The sequence below is a fragment of the Aspergillus chevalieri genome, chromosome 5 (genome assembly GCF_016861735.1).
Source record: "Aspergillus chevalieri M1 DNA, chromosome 5, nearly complete sequence".
NCBI lineage: Eukaryota > Fungi > Ascomycota > Eurotiomycetes > Eurotiales > Aspergillaceae > Aspergillus > Aspergillus chevalieri.
Window position 1 is genome coordinate 3,422,687 of NC_057366.1, and position 22,056 is coordinate 3,444,742.

A 22,056-nucleotide genomic window follows, 5' to 3' on the forward strand; every position below is an offset into this window, starting at 1 on the left:
AATCTTATCTCCATCTCACGCCAACTCCTCTCACATAATCAGCCCATACCCTGCTTTAGATCATTTTCTCTGAGTCTTCATGTTCAAGTGCTCTGCGATGCATGTACTCCCTGTAGCGTACCAATGGGTACAAAGTACGGGTGCAGAATAGACTAAGTTCGAAGAAGGTACGGCTGGCTGAATGGTTGGAGAATAACGTGCTGTAGATGTATAAGATAAAATAGGCGATGAGCATCAAAACGGTTCTAGTCAGATCAGTTAGAAGTCAGCATGGAAGAATTTCGATGATTTACGTACATAGTGGGATGTCGCGAATGAGTGGGCTTGTAGACATGCTGGATGTTCACATCCTGGGGGTACGCGTCGAAAAAACTTCTCGACAATTACAGAGCTAGTCTTTTTGGGGTTGATTCAGGCCGGATCCTTCGGAGGTATGGAATATGGAACTATTGATCGATAAGTCATATTGTCATCAGGCATTTATTTCTCTTGAAAACTCAATAGTTGCCCATCTATAACAGAGAAGCAAGCGTATACTCAGATCCGATCAAGAGAGCTCAATATACACAAGAGAGCAAAGCCAGTTTCGTGCCATTCCACATCGTTTTCACCAAGCCCTACCACTGCGAGGCCCGCGTCTGACCTCTAGCCACCAGAAAATAAGAATAATCAAGAGACGGAAAAATAGGAAAGAAATATGATCGCATATAGTAAATCCAAAGAAGGTATAGCTGTAGAGAGGGTTGGTGACTTGTCGGCTGTAGATATTCAGGATAGAATAAAGATGATGACAAGAAGAGATCTATTAAAATGAATTAGTAGTCAGCATCAGACATTTTGAGAATGCACATACGCGCCGGGACAACGTTCAAAAGTAGGCTTGTGGATATGTTGGAGTATCACATCTCGAGGATAAGCCCCATGAAGTTCTTCATTTGCCATGGAGTCAGGCATTTTTGGAATAATGTGAGAGTCTGAAAGTATGAGATGAATGGTAAGAAGGTGTATTGGACTACAGTTCTGTCTACATGCTGTAGAGGTAATAAGCGAAGAAAATAAAAGTTATCAACCAGAAACTATATCTCCATATATTAGCAGTCAGCACTATGAGTTTTGAAAGTAAAGGTACATGTAGGGATGGTCAACAGTAGGTTTGTAGATGTGATAGATCACTATATCCTAGGGGCAAGCATTAGAGCTCCTCATCAGTCTCACGCATCTTGGCGGTTAAATCAGGTCAGGGTAATTTAGACGTATAGGAAGAATGAAAATGCAGAAGAAGGAAGACGCATCCACCAATCTTGAACTATCGACGTCACTATTGAAGGTACGGGGGTGGGCGGCAAAGCTTCGTAACCACTTTCTATAGGGAATTGAGCATCTGCAAGTGGTCTATTATCCTACGGACAATCTACAGAACAGCACATCGCATTTCATCAACGTTGCCTGATTTGGAATGTACCAATATTGATGCGGCTCCACGGGGGAAGACCTACATATTGGAGAAGCTGGAGCTATATTTAGAACTTAAATCGCCTATAAGTAGAATGTAAAGGGGATGGAGTAATGAGTTGAACATTGATACAATGTAATGAGTATATACGACGCTCACAGAGGCGCCTCCAGCGCAAGCACGCTGTCCAGGACCTCCTCCGGACCAACATTTGCCAGAACTTGCGAAACAGTCTCAAGATCACTACCGTACTGCAGACTGCGGTCGTCTTCGGGTTTTGCGATGATAATCCGGTGGCGAAAGACTTTCTTCGCTGCTAATGCGGCGATCGATGGGGTGAGGTAGTCGAGTCCATGTAAGGCTGCTAGGAGTCTGTTCAGATTAGATGAGAGTTCCAGAAGAGAAGGCAGCCGGTCATACTTTGAGAATCGCAGAAAGTAGTTGTTTGACCTGGTGGTTATCCCACCCGCAACGGCCCGGCTGAGGCGGAGGAATATGATAATGTCTTGCTGGTAGCGGAGCACTTCTGCGCTCACGGTGACGACGTCACCTTCTCGCTGGAACTTATACAGGAGCTAGACACATTCAATTAGATCGAAGCGTATATATGCAAGACGCAGGACTTACTAGTTGAGGAACTTTGGCATGCTGTTTTGATGCCGGCTTGTGGACAACAGATGATATAGATTGCCCATCGGAAAGCCAGTCGTTTCCGTCTTCTAGATACGTGTATCCGTCTCTGGGATCGTGAAAGTGCGAGATGAACAGATGATCATTCTATACCTTGTCAGTTTGTCATATTTTTTTTATAGCAACTCAGGGAAGACCAACCAAATGCGTGTTCAAGCCCGGCTGTAAAATATCGGTGTCCCGTGCTACAAGTGGCACGAACAGAAAGTTTTCGGGGGCATTAAGGTCCGCCTTTGCGGTCATAAGCTTCTTCGAATGTATCAACTACCGCTTGTTAGCAGGAAATATACGAATATAAGACCAGCAGACATGTCCAACCTCGAGTGCTTGCAGCTGAATATATTGACCAACATGATTGAAATTCTTCGCGACAACAACGTTGACGACCTCGAGCTCACTCCGAATTAGCGACCTGGAGCGGTTCCTAGACCCTTGAGAGCCCTGGAGAACCGAGAAATTGCTAGACTGTTTTCATTAGTCAATGTGCCCTACCACATCAATTTTCCCTGGACAGCACATACTGATTCCGCCCTAGACTTTGGCGGTTGAATCTGGCCTTTGCGACTGTCACTCGCAGCGATCTCACTGTAGAAATCTTCAGCGGACGTCGCAGACGAACAGTCCAGGACCGCACACGAGAAACCAAACGTATTCGAGCATATCTGTTTCTCAGCAGTTAGCGATATACGCGCCATACACTTTGGACAAGGTCAAGTACCAAGGCGAGCTCTTTGGCAACGTCATCGATGCCATCTTCGGTAGTTTCAATGAGAGGGTGCCCATGAGCAACTAGACAAATTAGTAGAGCGACTTCAAGATCGGAAAGCTCCTGAGCCAGATCACTGAGATCCCAATCGGCCATTGTACTATCATGGTCCCTTTGTCTCAACAAGAGATGGGATGTTTATACCGAGATACTTGGAAAGAGACAACGTGGCAATTTCAAGCATAGCATTCATGCCCTAGTCATATCTGAGCAAAGTAGCAAAGAGAGCCAATCTGTACCACAAGCAAAGCAGACGTTAATCCGGATGAGTACAGCAAGTCTTATCATTTCTTTCGGTCTTCTTTCGGCAGGCGATTCGACGACACGTGATAATAATTAGTCATAAATGTCACATGACATTTAGAGCCTACTATGTATGTACTTACCCTATGTTCCATGATATTTTGATATTCAGCTCAAATGATAAAATATCTCGTTGAATTGACGACAATAAGTATCATATTTTACTGTTACAGCCACTACTGTCTCTATATTAATCTCTATCCAGGTTGTATCATCTGTTCTATTCTCTCAGCCGATATGCTATCCTTTCTGTTCTTCCATACTACCTGACGTTGATATTCAATCGGTTGATTGAGCGCAGCCTGCTGCAGGACAGTCCAGGGATTATCACCACTGGGATAGAGGAAGGGCCGAAGACTCGAGAAAAGATGTTAGAGGAGGAGTTAAGTTGGGTCATGGAGGTGCCTGAGTTAGAGAGAACGCTTGTGACACCAGCAGTGACGGGAAAGGTGCCTTGTAGGGATTACTTGAGTGCACATTTCATGGTGATGAATATCCTTGTTGAGAAGACTCATGTGTCATTTGTCTGAGCTACCAGGTGTACGTCAGCAGCGAAAGCGTGGACAATCAGATGATGTCTAATATTGGCACCAAGCACACAATATCACAATCAAATGACCACTCTAATCGGCTGCCGACGCTCAGTATCCCGAAATCCATCCACAATTGCCGGGTTCACAAGTAAAGTTTTAGCCTCAGCAGGAGGACGGAATAACATGTGCACAAACTCTTTCAGCGTCCACAAAATATCCCAAATACCATCCCCGGCGGCAACTATCTATGAAAATGGATCTATCAATGCAGATTATCTCTTGTCTGAATATCATCTTGACAATTACAATTTCCTCATTGGCCTCGCCATCGCTATTGCTATCGTCTACTTCGCAGGCTCATGGCTCGGCTACCCGTTCGCCCAATTAATCCTACGCTTTACACAGCCTACTCAATCCCAATACCAGGATACTGGTTCTATCCAACATAAAGGTACCTATGGGAATCTCAAAGAACATGAGGCGGTTGGAGGCTCGGGGCGATGCTTGCTTTGTCCCTTTGTTTTTTCGCGTTGATATTGGGAATTATCTACGAGGGTCAAAGGGACGTAAGAGGGGAGAGCAGTGAATGAAATCTATGGCGCATGAAGGCGATTTTGATTCAGGTTTGCTTCGAGGGATTGTTGACATTGGCTATCTTTCGGGGAATTCGACAGATTGTTCTTTAGTGCTGGGTTAAAGGTCAGCGCGGACCAGTGCCTGGATCTTCGGAGCGCCACTGGTTGCCGTTGGTCTTGGCGGTTTTTGAAACCAAATCGGGAAAGCAGTCCAGATCCCATGAAATATGGTGAGTGACCGAGCCTCCGATGTCAAAACTGAAATTAATTTTTAAGCTGAGACTGTTGTTAGAAATCAATTTAAAAGCAACTCATTGTGACTGACAAATCAAGTCTTTTCTGCAATATGTGTGTCTTCTAGCGCGTCTAGCAACTATAAAGCGATTGGTTCTCCCCGGTAGCTCCGAACAATTCCTATCCCAGTACAATCCTCAAGAAATTCTGTTGCTGCTATTGTTAAGGATGTCTTCTACAAAGTTCCAGAGCTCTTTATATATCACCCACGTTACCACCGCCACGGCAATCCTAGAGATTGATGGTGTCAACCTGCTGACCGACCCTGTCTTCTCCCCGGGAGGCACGAAGTTCGATGTCACCCATTTACTTCCCAAAGATGCACCTCAGTCATTTCTTATCCTCGATGACGACCCTGCCCTAAGACTGGACCAGCTTCCGCCCATTGACGGGATCCTCCTTAGCCACGAAGACCACGACGACAATCTCGACATAGAAGGACGCCGTCTGCTCGATGGTCGATACGTCATTACCACAATCGACGGTGCAAAGAACCTTGCATCACGGCCGGGCGTTGCTGGAATCAAGCCGTGGGAGACCCAGGTATACCACTTCCGCGGTATCGAGTTCCAAATAACCGGAACGCCCTGCGTGCATATCCCGGGCGGCGAGTCGACTGGCTTCATTCTCCATTCTACACGCTTCGGCCGTAGTCCCGATGGACGACCCAATGCCATTTGGTTCTCTGGAGACACGATCTACATCGACGAGCTCGTCAAGATGCGCGACTCTTTCCATATCGCTGCTGCTGTCATGAATCTTGGTGCAGCACATGTGACTTTGCCAGGCCAAGAGCCAATGCAGATTACCATGGGCGGAGAAGACGCTGCAAGACTAGTGCGAGAAATCGGGATTGAACGTCTTGTTCCCATGCATTTCGAATCCTGGCATCATTTCACCCAATTTGGCAAGGATCTCAAGGGAATTTTTGAGAAGGAGGGTATCATGGACAAAGTTTACTGGTTGGAGCCTGGTCAGAAGAAAAAGATTATTTGAGCTGGTTACTATATTTTTATTATATTAGAATGAAATTAAGTACTTATCACTAAAATTCTGCTTCGATATGGTTGGTCCTGTTTCTGCCTGAGGACTCAAAGCTAAGCCGTTTTGGTACGTAACTTCATTAAAATCTGTTGGAACCCAGGGTGTAGTGGACATATGGCTCAACCAATGGAATCGCAAAAGAGGTCTGTCTTGCTATATAGCTCCTATCTGTGGTTGCAGATGACGAGGCCTCGTTTTTTGGGTCGCGTGTCACGTTCCTGCTGATTAATGGCCTTGGCGGTCATGTGACTAAAATACAGACGGAAACGGCCTGTGTAAAGTTTCAGTCCGCGTCACTAATTTCAACTACCTTACATGACTTCCCTATCCATCGAAACGTCTATGGATTTAATAAAAACCAATGTACATGCGATTGGAATATAGATTCTAATCAATTGATTCAGAGGTGCTATATTTGGTACCTGTATGAGACAGCCAATAGCTACCTGAAGTTGTTTGCCGGCAAAAATATATATATTTGTTGCGGAATAAATTAGGGTCACAAATCTCACATATAGATTGTTCTTCAGCACTTGCTGGCTACTGATAAAAAGATACAATGGAAAAATAAAAGGCAGTGAGATGATGAAGGCTCAACATTACTATATAAACAGTTTCTGGATGCTTGTTGAGTACTTGCTAATCAGTTTGCTGCTGTTCCTGAATTTGAATCCGCTGCCTCATAAGTGTAACGGGCTAGGCCCGAAAGGCACCTCGAACCATAAATGGTTCTCGATTGAAGCTATTCACAAGAGCGTGCCGAAGTCAGGTGATCGTAGATCACCTGATCACGAGTATATAAATCCACCGCCAGCGTGTCTTTCTTTCTTTCTTTCTTTCCTTTCCCCAACGAGTTCTTTTGTACATATCTATATATTAGATAGCAAGGCTTCGGCCCATTACATTAGAACTCGTTCGCCCTCATCTATCTACTTATTTATTGAACAACGGATTACGCATCGGATTGAACGCGCAACGGATCGTACATCGCACACTGGACACACTGGACACACTGGACACACTGGAAACACTGGACACACTGGACACATTGAACGATTGGACATACCGGATAACTGGATACATTGGACATCGGATATCAGACATCGAAATTCACGGATAGTTGAGCTATTTACAAACAAATCAATAGTCAAGTCAGTCATATGACCACATTTTCAGCGGAAATCAGCGACCACGAGTCAAACGACCAAACCGACGGCAACATGGGAGACAATATACACTCAGGAGGGACCACCACTCCTGTCCCACAAGATCTTGTCGCAGTTATTGCAGGACTTCAACGACAACTGCAACAAATGGAAGAACGGCGGATTGAAGATCTTCGTCGTCTCAAAGAAGAGTTGACGAGCCCACCCAGAGAGCCCTTGCCACAACCGACTATTGAAGAGATAGCCCCCCAACCAATGGCGGACCCTGTTAGGAGACCTCGACCCAAGCTGACAGACCCAGAAGTCTTTGATGGTCGAAACCGAAGTCTCTACCGTCCGTTTCGAAGCAAGCTGCGCGCTAAACTTGAGGTCGATAAAGAAGCCTTGGGCAATGCCTATGATCGTATGTGGTATGCTTTTGGCCGTCTAACAGATGGGGCTGCTATGCAGGTGCTGCCCTGGATGGAGCGGTTTGCTAAGAAAGGAGCTACTGAGAGCCAGCTGGACGGAATGCTTGATCAAATGGACTTCATCTTTCTGGACCGGAATCTGGAGGAGAAGGCTGTACGAGACCTTGCAAGCTTGAAACAGAACAACAAGCCCTTCACAGTCTTTCTCACTGAGTTCAACCGACTACTCATGGAAGCTGATGGCCATAACTGGCCTGAAAACACAAAAAGGTCCTACCTAGACAATGCATTAAACCGTGAGATGAACACACGCCTTGAAACTGTTGAAAAGAAAAATGGATTTGAAGACTATTGCCGCCAGCTACAGCAGATTGCGGACCGGATGGAGAAGAACCAATTGCGGTACTCACGGAACAATAAGCATACCACCTCAACTTCTCCAGCTCACCCTGTGAATACCACCCGTGCTTCCTCTCCACCCCAAGATATGGACTGGGAACCCACAACAACAACTTCTGCACGCAGCCAACCTCGACGCGTGGCTAAGCATGTATCACGAGAAGAAATGGAACGCCGCAGACAAGAACGACGTTGCCTTCGTTGTGGTGACTCCACGCATTTTATCTCCCATTGCCCCTACGACAGTCCTAGGAACAGTACCCGCATGGCTCGCTCACACATTCATGGGCCGGAACTCGAAGATGAAGAAGAGCAGTTGAGGGAACAACCCAAGCTGGGAAAAGAATAGCTCCTGCAAAAAGTCTCTTGCAGGAGCACCACCAGCAGTTGATGGATCTACCTACATGGCGACCGGCCCCAGCAGCTCAGATAGACCTTCAGAAGGAGTGGAACGACTTCCGAAAAAGAGTCAAGTTTGACAGACCTGAATTCAGAGTATCCGCATTAGTCAATGGAGAACAGGTCAGCAGAACGTTAGTGGACACCGGTTGTACTACATATGGTATGGTTTCTGAGAATTTTACCCGAAAACATCAACTGGAGCGTGTAACCATCAAACCACGAACTATCGACGACTACAAGGGCCCAACGGATGATTGTATAAGGGAGGTAGCGAAAATCTCATTGAACGTGGGGGAAACCACCAAAACACTGCATGGCTGTATGTTGTTCCTAAACTGGGTAGGGGACTCGACATGATTTTAGGCCTTGCATGGATAGACGACCAACAAGTGTTTATCGACCCGAATGGTCCGAAATTGCGCTTCACAAATGGCATTGTTGTTAGTAGCATGGAAGATCAACCACAAATGGATATCCAGCCCATCGGGGCGAACGCTTTTGCACTATGGAACCGACAAAAGAAAAAGGACAGCAGCGTACAGATTTTCGCCGCAAGTTTAAAGGACATTGAGAAAGCATTACGACCCAAATTGCTGACAGACCCCCGCACCAAACTACCACCTCATTACCATAAATTCCTATCAGTATTTGACCGGAAGGAAGCTGACAAGCAACCACCATATCGAGGACCAAATATCGACCATAAGATTGAACTCAATAAGAACGCTGATGGAACGACCCCTGAACCTCCATGGGGCCCCCTTTATAATATGTCAAGGGATGAACTGCTTGTGCTACGGAAGACATTGACAGAGTTGTTGGAAAAGAACTTCATACGTGTTAGCAATTCGCCTGCTGCAGCACCTGTATTGCTTGTCAAGAAACCTGGTGGAGGCTTGCGATTTTGTGTTGACTACCGAGCACTGAACGCCATTACAAAGAAGGACCGCTACCCCCTACCACTAATTAATGAAACATTGGAAAGAATTGGGAAAGCAAAATGGTTCACCAAGTTGGATGTTATTGCTGCTTTTCACAAGATTCGTGTCGCTGCCGGCGATGAATGGTTGACCGCATTCCGAACTCGATTTGGGCTGTTTGAATGGCTTGTAACACCATTTGGACTAGCCAATGCACCGAGCACCTTCCAACGCTATGTTAATTGGGTCCTACGAGATTTCCTAGATGAATTTGCTTCTGCTTACCTTGACGACATCTTGATATTTACGGATGGAACATTGTCAGAGCATCAAGAGCATGTCTGCAAAGTATTAGGCCGTCTCCAAGAGGCTGGCTTACAGATTGATATTGATAAATGCGAATTTGAAGTGAAGTCAACAAAATATTTAGGATTCATTATTGAGGCAGGAAAAGGTGTCAGCATGGATCCAGCAAAGGTTGAAGCAATCATGAACTGGGCTGCCCCTACCACTGTGAAAGGTGTCAGGTCATTTTTGGGATTCGCGAACTTCTACAGACGTTTCATCCGAAACTATTCTGAACTTACAACTCCACTAACAGCGTTGACTCAAAAAGATAAACCCTTTGTGTGGGATGATAAATGCAAGGAAAGCTTCCAACAGTTAAAAAGGATGTTTACAACGGCACCAATCCTCATGCAATTTGATCCAGACCGCGAGACTGTCGTCGAGACTGACTCATCAGGGTGGGCCACTGGTGGCGTACTTTCACAGTATGATGATGATGGTGTATTACGACCTTGCGCGTACTTTTCCAAGAAAAACACTCCTGCAGAGTGCAACTACCAGATTCATGACAAGGAACTTTTGGCGATCATCAATGCATTGAAAGAGTGGGAATCAGAGCTCATATCAGTGGTAAATTTCCAGATACTGACAGACCATCGCAATCTCCGTTATTTTACTACCATGAGACGACTGAATGAGAGACAGATGAGATGGGCAGATCTATTGAGCCGATACAACTTCACACTTCATTACCGACCAGGGAAGCTTGCAGGGCGCCCTGATGCACTGTCTCGACGAGAGCAGGATGTTCCTGTATTGGGTGATGAACGGCTAAAGCATCGCGAACAACGACTATTCGATCCTGAGATCCTCAAGGACGGACCAGTGGAAGGAAGCAGCAAAAGAGGACTAGTTGAAGAACCCCATCCTATTAATGTGTCCCGGATCCTTCTAGCACCAGTCGGCATGGAGCCCTATAACAGTGAGCCAAGCGCACCTCAAGGATATGAACAGGCGAACGAACCTACCAATCTCAATAGTGAGCGACCATCGTTGGAAGAGCTACTGGATATGACTCTTGATGAACATTGGGCTCGGGTAGAGCCACTAGATGAAAAGTATGGTCGTATACGAGAAGCAGTGCAAGTAGGAGCACATCAATTCCCACGTGAACTGGGGATCAAAGCCTCAATCTCAGAATGCTCTATTGAACCGAACAACCGCTTGTGCTACCGAGGCCGGCGATGGGTCCCTGACATTGAATCTCTGAGGACAAGGTTGCTACAAGAAACACATGACTCAGTACTTACAGGCCATCCAGGGAGGAGCGCAATGTATGCTATCCTGGCACGAAGGGTCTACTGGCCTGCAATCTCTGAGGATGTCAGACGATTTGTACGGAACTGTGACAAATGCAGTGCCAACAATGTATGGAGAGACCGCCGACAAGGCCTACTGAAGCCTCTACCAATTCCAGACCGAAAATGGAGATATATTGCAATTGACTTCATCGAGAAGTTACCAATCTCAAATGGTTATGAAAACATCATGGTTATTGTCGATCGCCTTGGAAAAGGTGTCATCCCCATACCCTGTGAGAAGATCGACACCTACACAGTAGCACAGAAGCTTATTCAGAGTTTCATTGGCTATCATGGCATTCCAGCCAGTATTGTATCAGACAGAGGAAGACAATTCACCAATGAGATGTGGAAGCGTTTTTGTGAGCTACTGGGGATCAAACGACAATTATCAACTGCCTACCACGCTGAAACCGATGGCCAAACTGAGCGAATGAATGCTACTATTGAACTATTCTTGCGCTCATTCTGTGATCACACACAATCGAACTGGGCGTCATTGCTACCAATGGCACAGCTTGCAATATGCAGCCGGGATGCTGCCTCCACAGGTGTCAGTCCATTCTTCCTTGACCACGGCTACCACGTCGATCCCTTTCAGTTAGAAGAGGATGTTGAAATCAACCTTTCAGCACCAGACCTGGGCACCATGCGTGAACGAGGTGAACGAATTGCAGCCAAGCTAAGGGGAGCTCTTGACATCGCCACAACAGAACTGGCTGTCGCCCAACAGAAACAAGAAGACTATGCCAATCGTCAAAGAGATGTCGCCCCTGAATACCAGGTTGGGCAGAAAGTCTGGCTTGACCTGCGCAATATACAAACAGAACGCCCTAGCAAGAAACTGGGAAGCAGGCAGGCAAAATTTACTGTGTTGGAAAAGATTGGATCCCACACCTACCGCCTCAACACACCAGGCACAATCCACAACGTGTTTCATACAGCGCTCCTCCGCCCAGCGGCAATGGATCCCTTCCCTAGCCAACGGAAAGATGACTACCAACCTCCTGCAGAAATGATCAATGGGAATGAAGAATATATGGTCGAACGAATACTAGATGAGCGTTTTCGACGGTGGGGACGAGGCGAAAGACATGAGTTTTTAGTCAAATACATTGGCTGGCAGGAACCGGAATGGAACGATGCGAGGAACATGGAGGATACCATAGCATTGGATGACTGGGAAACCTACAAAACGATGAATGGGATTGTTGTCCAATCGGCCTTGAGTATACCAAATGAGCCACCCCACGCCGGGGGGCGATCGCGGAGGCGACGAGGAAGGGGGTAATGTAACGGGCTAGGCCCGAAAGGCACCTCGAACCATAAATGGTTCTCGATTGAAGCTATTCACAAGAGCGTGCCGAAGTCAGGTGATCGTAGATCACCTGATCACGAGTATATAAATCCACCGCCAGCGTGTCTTTCTTTCTTTCTTTCTTTCCTTTCCCCAACGAGTTCTTTTGTACATATCTATATATTAGATAGCAAGGCTTCGGCCCATTACAATAAGTTCCAGCTCTAATTGCTCATTTTGAAGCTGTTTCAAGCGAACTTCTTCTTCTTTCCTTTTGACTTCTGCCTCCAGGTCTCGTAATTCTAATTCTTGACGGCGTTGTTCAATTGTCAGTATGTTTGTTGAAGCCACTCGGCGAAGATTCCGTGATGAGGTTGTAGATCTAAGTAGTTATCAACTAGTCAGTAACTGCTCAAGAAGCACTTGACATGAAAGTATACTTACTCATTATCAGCAACCTGAGAAGAAGAACCTCTTGAATTTTCATGTGAGATTTCAAAATTTTGACTGCTTGCTTGCCTCTCTGATTCAGCTGTTGAAGATAATCGCTGACGTTTATGGCCTCTTCCTATATTAAATTAAGTACTTGTCAATTACTTAAGAAGTACTTATATAACTTACTTTCCCGACTCATGTGTCGCAGATAGTTTGCCTCCATTGTAGAAGCTCGATATGAATGATGAATATTGAACTGCTGAAAATTATGATATTGAAGAATATCATCTTTGTCAAGTTTTGCAGAACTAAGATAGTTAGTGTTGTATCAAGCAGTTGATGAGTAGTTGGTAAGTACTTCCGAGCTGCTTCAGCCAAAGTCAAATATTTCCCTGAAGCATATGATTTTTGGTGTGATTGCTCAACAGCATTTGTATGGTTTCGTAGAATATTAAAATAATGTGGCTGAATTTTTGAGCATGATTCATTTAGACCTGCCTTAATAACTGCACTCTTTTTTTGTATGGCCCAGGTCTGGACTGCTGGCGATTCATATTCTATTCGATAGTTAGCAAGTACTTATTGAGTGGTTTATTACCACTTCAATACTAACGTATCAGTAGTTTAATCAACTCATCATACTCAGCCTCTGACTGGCAATCTAGGAGACTCATCATGCGACTCCAAAGGCCTGATCCTTTATTTTTAGTCCCAATTGCCTTTAAAATTGAGCGTTGAAAATGAACACGACAGAATATGATAATATGCTGTAACTGCCATGTAGGATCTTGGTGTTGAGGATCAATTTCAGAAAGATATTGCCCAAGCCCTGATTACTTAGTAACTGCATCAAAAGTACTTCAGGAGTGCTTACCTGTGTACTGTTTTGTGTCCATATCAACAATAATACCATGAATCCCAGATCCATGAATTGGATCAAATAGAACTGGTCGTCCAGAAACCTTCTCAATAAGATGGAATGCTCGCTTGAAAAGTAAATAGTAACCTTCAGTAGAATCCTCACTGGTAAAGACTCGAAGTAAAGTTATGACTAGTTGCCAAGTGGTTAGCAAGTAGCTCTCAAGCAGTTATGCAGATACTAACTTTTGCATTGATCTGGCATGAATGTTGCAAAAAGAACCTCATTCATCTCTTTGGATCGAATTCGCTTGAAAGACATATCAATTTCAAATGAAGATAAAGTTGATAATAAGTCAATCTGATCCTTGAAGGCACAAAATACCATTGTACCTTGAGAATCATGATATTTCTCTTGAATGTATTCCTAGGCACTTCATTAGCATTCTAATAGTCATTCAATGAGGCAATGGATGATTAGAACCACTTACATTGATTAGCGAATCCCGGTTCTGTAGGAATAGCAACCCATTAATATCCTGTCCATTAGGGTATGAAAGAAGTCGTTGTTTCTGGATAATTGTTGCAATTCGGTCTTTATTACAGAAGCTAGAGTGGATCTCTGCTAATGTAGAAGCACCATACTGCTGACAAAATGCCTCTAGTTGTGGACTTCGAAGAAATTGTGCTAACACTAGTTAGTATGTATTATTCAATCACTTGAGAACCAACCACTTACCTGTGGTCAAACTCGGGTCTTGTATTTGTTGGATAATCCTTTTAACCCCTTGTAAAATTCGTTCTGGTGCCTTGCTTGGTGGTGGAGGTGGATGCTGGTGAATTCCATGGGATGTAAAGAGGATATATGGACATTCATTGATATCAACTGGCACTAAAGCAGTAAAAATAACACCACAGGAAGTATGCTGTAGTCTGCCTGGCCCCTGAAGGTGATCTCGATCTTTAACCAGTTAATAGGTGATTGACAATCACTTAAAAAACACTTACCGCAATACTTTCGTCGGGATGCTAATGATTCAAAAACACCACATTCTTCAGTTGGTGGCATAATATCATGATTAAAAAGGTCCTCAAGGAACTGTAGATCAATTGATGTATGGCCTTGAATAGATCCTCGATGATGTTTTGTTAAAAACTCATTGGATCCATTACTACAGCCAATATATGGTGGAAATTCACCATGGACATTCTATGACTAGTTAGAAATCACTTGGAGCATTGTAAAAAGATTTAACCAACCATTTGGGTATGCCGCTTAAAAACTGGCTTGCAAGTTGGAAGCTGGTCAATGCATGCATAACCCTTATTGAAAAATTCATTTTTTGACCGATAATAGCTAGAAGTACTTAGTAATTGCTTCAAAGCTGTTTAGGAGATGTTTAAATACCTGTATGCATTTCGTTTTCCAATATTTGCCTCCAGGATTTGGATATTCCTCTGAGTATTTCGAATCACATCCCAACAATCCTCATCAACAAATGTATGATGATAGGATTGAAGAAATGGATTCAAAAATTCACATGCGTAGATACCAGAGCATTTCCAAGTCCATCTTTTAACTAAACAGTTGAAAAATGGGCATTTGACTGGTCTCCTTGGTCCATGTTGTTGACGCCGTGAGTATTGAATCTGTAACTGATTAGCAAGCACTTTAAAAGCAATTAGAAAGTACTCAACAGTACCTCATGAACAAGCTGCTCCATTTCATTCTGTGATCGCCCTCTAGATGCAACAACATATGAATATCCATGAATATGACTTGTCGGATACTCTGGTAAGTCATCAATATATTCAATTTTTGATGTCTGGAGAGAATGGCTTTTTGAATTTGTGAGTTGTACAGGAATGCCCTATTTCCGCATTGAGCCGTTAGCAATCAGTTAACAAATACTCAATTAAAATAAATACCTCGACATTGGGATCAGTCTCTGGACTTGATGAAGTAAAATCTTCTAAATTGAAGATTTCAGGCTGAGGATCCATAGTAATGAGAAGATCAACGTATACTTTGAAATCACATACAACTGTAACATAAGAAGAAAATTGAAATTGAAATTCAGAGTAATGGGTATTGTATTTGAATAAATCGCGTGTCACGTCCTCGCTGATTAATGGTCTTGGCGGTCATAAGTGTCACGCGTCCACGTTTTTGAGGTGGCGTGATCTGTGGACACCTCCTATCTGGCAATTTTATGAGGGGCAAGCTGACTAATACAAAACAATCGGCAATTTAGATAGTCCACCTCCGAGCTATGGATTCCGACAAAATCCCCCAAGACTGCTTGTCACCACTTCGTCACCCTAGAACCAGAAAGACAGAGAAAAAGAATGATAGTTGATTGCTACATGTCCCGTGACCTTGCGTAATGAAGGTCAAGCAACGATCCGTCTGCCAAACATGTAGAACACGAAAATTAGGGGTAATGGGCCCTTCCCCTCTTTTCACTGCAGCAGAACTAACATGTTAATAGTGCGATGGCAAGCGTCCGGAGTGCAGCCAGTGCGTCCTTACAGGACGACGATGCGATGGATACCAGTCCGATTGGACGTTTGTATTGCAGAATGATCATTCTTCGAGGCTGCCATCCGTGTCAAAGCAGCGAGCTATCCGGATGATGATGCCTCAAGGGAAACGCGAAGTGAATGTGCCTCTTTCTCTTTCTAGTCTTCCTAGGAATCGATATCAAGTCACAAGTGCCGGCGTTGAATCAAGCTTTGTACCGGGGCTAGTCCTAAATCCTACGCGACCACCGTGGGATGATCTCCTGGGACTGGTAGTGGAGTGTTATATCCCGGAAGACGAAATGACCTCTATAACAGACTTCACTGACAGCAAGCAATCTCGAATTTGCGGCTCCTGGCTGGCAATCCTTCCGAAAATTCTTGGGAAATCTGATCGTGACTGCGTGCTGCGCGCGACCATAAAGGCTTTGGCAACTTCGATCCTATCCCATAATCCTCAAATGGGCGGATCCGCTCTCGACTCTGTCGAGAGCTATGACGTGGCGATTCAAGCCGTTAGGAAAGGGCTTACTGTGTCTGGTTATGCCTTTCATGCTGTGTTTATAGCGGCCATTATGTGTATTGCACTGGCCGAGGTAAGCTCGTCCGATAACCAGGTCTCCCTCGTACTACTGCTGATATGGAATAGATTATGTTCCCGGACTCTGCCATAGCTTTTGCAGCTCATGTCAATGGAATAGGGCACTTATTACAAACTCAAAATGTGGAGCAGTATTGTTCAGGGGTGTTCCATGCGCTATTTGTCGGCTTCCGTCCTATACTGGTACGTACTTAATCTTGTTCTCCCAGTGTCTTGCTGACTGATATGGCTACAGATAGTTGAGGCGTTTCGATATCGTCAACCTACATTTCTTGCTTCTGATTCTTGGATTCGCATACCGTTCTCCGCTCATAAACCGTCACCCATGCAAAGCCTTCTTAGCGAGGCAGCCGCTATTCCGTCTCTCTTACAACAAATCGACATGCTACATGACGATCCATGTCAGGGCAGCTCCTATGGTGTAACCAGATTGCTCAGATACCTCATGGCCGCTCTGAATAACCTCGAAAATTGGGAAATACGCCTCCGAACAGAGAACACGGAACCCCATTACTGGGCTGTTTCCCTAGACACGCGAGTTACAGATGCATCCTCCACTGACAAATACATCTGGTTCCCTAACATCACCATGGCCAACGTCTACAGTCATCTCTGGGCATTCCGCATCATTTGCCTATCTGAAATCACCAAACTAACATCTCTATCCCCTTTATTTCTTGATGAAAATCAATCAGCGTCGTGGCAATCTGATTTCAATAACACCCAAGAAAATATAATTGCACTTTCGAAACAGATTTGCATGAGCATGGAGTACCTTATTCAAGACGGAATGAGACTCTTTGGGCCTGCATCTACGTTCTTTCCTCTCCAAGCAGCATATCGAACATTCCAAACTGATAAGCTTCGACAAAGGGAAAGCATAATTCGCATTGAAGGAATTGTTGATCGATTGGTCAAGAAAGGCTTGCAATCGGCCCCGCATATTGTATTTGATGGGCGGGACTCTGTACAAACTATCTAAACTGTTCTATCAGCTGAATACCAAAATAAAGCATGTTATCTGCACAAATGTCGTTTCTACAGTCTGGAAGCTCGGCGCGTGACCGAAGGCCACATGATGAGATGACACTTTTGTCATCAAGAAGGTTTAATTCACCCAAGGACTTACAGTGCAATATATGATTTCTTGTGCGTGCAGCGCGATCCGTCATATGGCCTCAAAGCGGACTGTCGTCTCACGTGCTATTTCACGGTTGTCTATTGCTTCTAAATCCGTTTCCTTCGCTTCGACGCGGTCCCTGGTCGATCAATTCGCGTGCTGAGCCTCTCCATCGTTATCGGAAAGGCGGCTATCACCCTATCACGCTAAGGAGTTCCTTAAATAATGGAAAATACAAAGTCCTGCACAAATTAGGGTGGGAGGTTATTCGACATTCTGGGCTACAAGAGATGACAGGTTGTACAAGCTGCAATTGCTGATTCCACTTCCAGTATAAGTGAACTAAACTGCTTACAGAGACGAGGCTTATGTTGCTGCCAAGATTTCGGTCTCTGCTGAAAGAGTGAACGACAAAGACAACAGAGAGCTCCGTGTCATGGGGGAATTGGCATCTATACACTCCAGACCCTTACACATCATATGTATGCTCGATGACTTCAGACTGGAAGGCTTGAACGGGATAAATGGATGCCTTGTATTTGAGCTGCTAGGAAGATCATCCCCGACACAATCAATGAACTCTTTGATGCGAGGCTTCCCGGAAAGCATGCGAAGGCCATTGCGAAACAGGCACTTTTAGGACTTGATATTTTGCATCAGCACAAGATTGGGCACGGAAGTAGGTCATTCTTGTGTCTATTTTTTTTTTTTTTTTGGGAATAGTCCATCAACGATTCTCACCAAAACTAGACCTCCACATGGACAACCTTGCGTTTACAATACCTTGGTATGGATCGCACGATCGAAGAAGACTTCATTGAAATGCTAGGAAATCCAGATATTGGACATGTCCAAAGAAAATATGCAAAGGCTCTAGGTCCTGGAATGCCGGGGTATATTGTCAGGCCAGCCTCATAGACCGCACATTCTCGGTTCTTATCGAATCCGATCAAGGTCGCTGGCTTTGGAGAATCGTTTTTGCACACAAGTACCCGTTCAGGCAGCTGAGGTTGTGCTCAGAGACCGCTTAGATTATTATGTGGATCTGTGGAGCATGGACTGTATGGTGAGGGAAACTACGATAACTGCAGGTTGTTCGGGGTGATATTGATCGACATGACAGCTCTTTGAACTTTTTGCTGGCAAGCCGCCCTTCGATAGCTTCATGATAACACCTCCGATACTTATCCGTCAGATGCAGAAGATGGCGAGTGATACTCTACCTGAAAGATGGCAAGACTCGATAGACGGTAAAACTACCACAGAAGTACCGAGTCCTGCACTGCAGAATTGGCTGGAAGAATTGTACTTTGATAGTGAGCGAAGCACAGATCTTACGAAGGAAGATATAGTAAAACTGGGGCAACTCGTTGGAAAGTTGCTGCAGTTTGAGCCGGCCAAGAGGGTGTCGGTGAGGGAAATCTTAGATGATCCTTGGTTCAAATGCGACTCATAGGTCATCGCGCGGAAATGATGTTGAAATTGATTTTGATATAAATAATAGAGCAGGATTCGAGCAAAGTTCTTGACTCACCAGCCATTTCCTCAACTATATTACTTAGGGCCGGCCCAAATAGGAAGGTGGTGGTTATCAGCAAGTGCCAAGACTAGCCAATCCCAACACGGGTTAGCGCCGGAAGGGGCCCATGTGACGCGGAGCTCCAGATTCCCCGATGAGCCCAACAGAACAACATCCGAGAGAAGTCAACGGCAATTGATTTGCTTGTCGAAATAATCAAGATACGGAAGAGGACTCACCAAATGGCGCCTTCTAGTCCGCTGTCTTATTGGGAGAGAGTTGGAGACAGCTTTTACCGGAAAGTGCCCGTGTACGATGCCATTTTCGACGAGGATGTCGAATTGGAGAACTACATTGTCGCCGGGGCTCCGTATGGAGGTGCTATAGGTATGGCGGTCTGTGTATACGGATGTTGTCACCAATATACTGATGCAACCACAGCTCTATATCGTGATGAGAGCAAACTGTATAGATTTCAAGGTGCTCAGACAACTAAATCGAGTATTGACGTTTACTCCTGTTCGGGAAAGCATATCAACCGAATAAATGTAGGTCCTGGCCTTTCGTGGCTTTTTATCTTGCTGCTTAATGACAATATGCTCAGTGGGAATACGGTTCTATAAGAGGCCTCGGCTGGTCCGATAAGGAAGAACTCCTGGTAGTTTCTGAAGACGGTACCGTGCGGCGATATTTCGGCCTGTTTGGCGACTTCACATCCTTTTCCTTGGGAAATGTACGGTTTGATGACCCTGTCGTCTGGTTGTCTGGGCACTAATGCTTTATCAAAGGGATCCGATGAATATGGCGTGAGAGCCTGTCGATTCTGGACATCTGGGTTTGTCGCATTGCTTTCAAATAACCAGTTGGTCGCCGTTTCGAACTATGAGGAGCCACGCCCGAGACTATTGGCTCCTTGCCCGGAGGGAGAAATTTCCTCGTGGTCATTGATTCCCCCGGCGTATACGCTATCCCGATCTGTGGAGGTTCTACTGGCTGTCGACAAAACGATATACTTGGTCGACCCAACAGAAGCGGAAGACAAGGTTCTCCAGAATGGCCCCTTCAAGCATACGAGCGTCTCTCCTACTGGCCGGTTTGTGGCGCTTTATACAGCTGAAGGAAAAGTCTGGGTTGTGAGCAGTGATTTCCAGAGCAAGTTCAGTGAATACGATCCAAAAGCTCGGACTCCTCCTAGGGAGGTTGAGTGGTGCGGTGATGACGCTGTCATTTTGGCATGGGAGGACGAAATTCATCTCGTTGGTCCTAACGGCGTCGCAACCAGGTAAGTGTGATGCTAAATAGCTCATTCCCTCCGAATATTGCTAAGTTGTCTAGATACTACTATGATGGCCACGTTCACGTAATAGCAGAATTCGACGGTGTAAGACTGATAACCAATGACACATGCGAATTTCTGCACAAAGTGTCTGGTAGGTTACTTGGATCGGAACACAATTCCCACAATCACTGATCACCTTGAACAGATGTCACGGAGGAGATTTTCCGACTTGGCTCCTCGTCCCCTGCATCAGTGCTGCTGGACTCTGTAGACTTGCTCGAGAAGCAGTCCCCTAAGGCTGATGAGAACATTCAGCGAATCCGTTCCAGCCTGCCAGAGGCGGTTGATACCTGCGTCAAAGCTGCTGGTTACGAATTCGATATTTACTGGCAGAAACGACTGCTGAAAGCAGCTTCCTTTGGGAAGTCTGTCTTGGAGCTTTACAACAGCGACGATTTCGTGGAAATGACTGAAAAGCTTCGAGTGTTGAAAGCCATCAGGGATTACCAAATTGGGCTACCGGCGTCTTACGAGCAATATATGAGACTCACGCCCGAGAAGCTCATTGAACGCCTGGTGAATCGCCATGAATATTTCCTCGCCATTCGAATCGCGGAATATCTTCAGATTCCTGCAGATCGAATCTATGTCCATTGGGCAAGTCAAAAAGTCAAAGTCTCCACTGTCGACGACGAGGCTGTTTGCAAGCTCATTGTGCAGAGATTGGATGGGAAGCCGGGCATATCCTTCGAATTGATTGCCCAAACTGCGTTCGACGAAGGGCGAGCCCACTTGGCTACCCAGCTCTTGAATCATGAACCGCGAGCCGGGAAACAAGTACCTCTGCTGATGAATATGGAGGAAGACGAGATTGCCCTTGACAAAGCCATCGAGAGCGGGGACACCGATCTGGTGAATTACGTACTCCTTCACTTAAGGAGCAAGCTTCCTCTCGCGAGCTTTTTCCGGATGATCAACACGCGACCCATGGCTTCTGCCCTTGTGGAGACATCGGCCAGAGGGGAGGACTCAGAATTACTAAAGGATCTGTATTACCAGGATGACCGCCCCATTGACGGTTCGAATGTTCTGCTTTCGGAAGCTTTGCAGGAAACGGAATTAGAGCGCCAAACTGAGAAGCTTCACCTTGCATCCCGCTTATTGGCAGATTCTAAAGATGCAACGGTGGTCTTACAACAGAAGATGCTCAACGAATCCTCTCAATTATTAAAGGTCCAGGAGGCCCTAGATCAAGACATCGCGGAACGAGAGGAATATGTCGGCCTAAGCCTGAATGAGACGGTTTACAGATTGATCAGGTCGGGGTGGAGCAAGAGAGCGCAGAAGGTCCAAAGTGAATTCAAGCTGCCGGAGAAGACATATTGGTGGTTAAGGTTAAGAGCTCTAGTCGCCAAGCGTGATTGGGGAGAGTTGGAAGAAATCGGCAAGAACAAAAAATCTCCGATAGGATGGGAGGTGAATACCAATACAGATTCCTCCCTCATAACGACATGCGCTGACATCAATGATAGCCTTTCTATAATGAAATATTAGGTGCCGGAAATACGAAGCTTGCTTCTGTCTTCGTCCCGAAGTGCACCAACCTTCCCGTCGAAGACAGGATCGAAATGTGGGTGAAATGCGGAATGACCGTGAAAGCCGGAGAGGAAGCCCTTAGGGCAAGAGATATGAATACCCTGGAGCTCCTCCGGACAAAAGCTTCAGGGACGGCTGTTACTGAAATTGATCGCATGATCAATCAGTTAAGGCCCAGGAAATAGTGCTTAATGATTCCCATACATTATTTCCCTTGCGCAATG

The 22,056-nt window shown here is 45.4% G+C and overlaps 6 protein-coding genes across 6 annotated transcripts; 4 read left to right on the forward strand and 2 right to left on the reverse strand.

Moving 5' to 3' along the window:
• Positions 1–1,608: 1,608 nt before the first annotated feature.
• Positions 1,609–3,005, reverse strand: ACHE_51198A (uncharacterized protein; the record flags this gene model as incomplete). The annotated part of the gene is made up of 7 exons (XM_043280999.1): positions 1,609–1,825; positions 1,874–2,028; positions 2,081–2,230; positions 2,285–2,407; positions 2,462–2,608; positions 2,665–2,805; positions 2,862–3,005. The coding sequence occupies 7 exons, from the start codon at positions 3,003–3,005 to the stop codon at positions 1,609–1,611; spliced, it is 1,077 nt and encodes a 358-aa protein (XP_043138522.1).
• Positions 3,006–4,782: 1,777 nt separating this feature from the next.
• ACHE_51199S (MBL fold metallo-hydrolase) lies at positions 4,783–5,610 on the forward strand (the record flags this gene model as incomplete). Its single annotated transcript, XM_043281000.1, has 1 exon — positions 4,783–5,610. One exon carries the CDS (start codon positions 4,783–4,785, stop codon positions 5,608–5,610), a length of 828 nt encoding a protein of 275 aa, XP_043138523.1.
• Positions 5,611–12,084: 6,474 nt separating this feature from the next.
• ACHE_51200A (uncharacterized protein) lies at positions 12,085–12,559 on the reverse strand (the record flags this gene model as incomplete). Its single annotated transcript, XM_043281001.1, has 3 exons — positions 12,085–12,283; positions 12,346–12,469; positions 12,523–12,559. The coding sequence occupies 3 exons, from the start codon at positions 12,557–12,559 to the stop codon at positions 12,085–12,087; spliced, it is 360 nt and encodes a 119-aa protein (XP_043138524.1).
• A 3,022-nt stretch (positions 12,560–15,581) lies between these two features.
• Positions 15,582–17,300, forward strand: ACHE_51201S (uncharacterized protein; the record flags this gene model as incomplete). The annotated part of the gene is made up of 4 exons (XM_043281002.1): positions 15,582–15,635; positions 15,687–16,313; positions 16,367–16,501; positions 16,554–17,300. The coding sequence occupies 4 exons, from the start codon at positions 15,582–15,584 to the stop codon at positions 17,298–17,300; spliced, it is 1,563 nt and encodes a 520-aa protein (XP_043138525.1).
• A 1,303-nt stretch (positions 17,301–18,603) lies between these two features.
• On the forward strand, positions 18,604–18,894 carry ACHE_51202S (uncharacterized protein; the record flags this gene model as incomplete). The annotated part of the gene is made up of 1 exon (XM_043281003.1): positions 18,604–18,894. The coding sequence occupies one exon, from the start codon at positions 18,604–18,606 to the stop codon at positions 18,892–18,894; it is 291 nt and encodes a 96-aa protein (XP_043138526.1).
• Positions 18,895–19,199: 305 nt separating this feature from the next.
• vp16 (tethering complex subunit VPS16) lies at positions 19,200–22,017 on the forward strand (the record flags this gene model as incomplete). Its single annotated transcript, XM_043281004.1, has 7 exons — positions 19,200–19,344; positions 19,399–19,505; positions 19,562–19,690; positions 19,746–20,239; positions 20,293–20,387; positions 20,442–21,712; positions 21,769–22,017. The coding sequence occupies 7 exons, from the start codon at positions 19,200–19,202 to the stop codon at positions 22,015–22,017; spliced, it is 2,490 nt and encodes an 829-aa protein (XP_043138527.1).
• Positions 22,018–22,056: the final 39 nt, after the last annotated feature.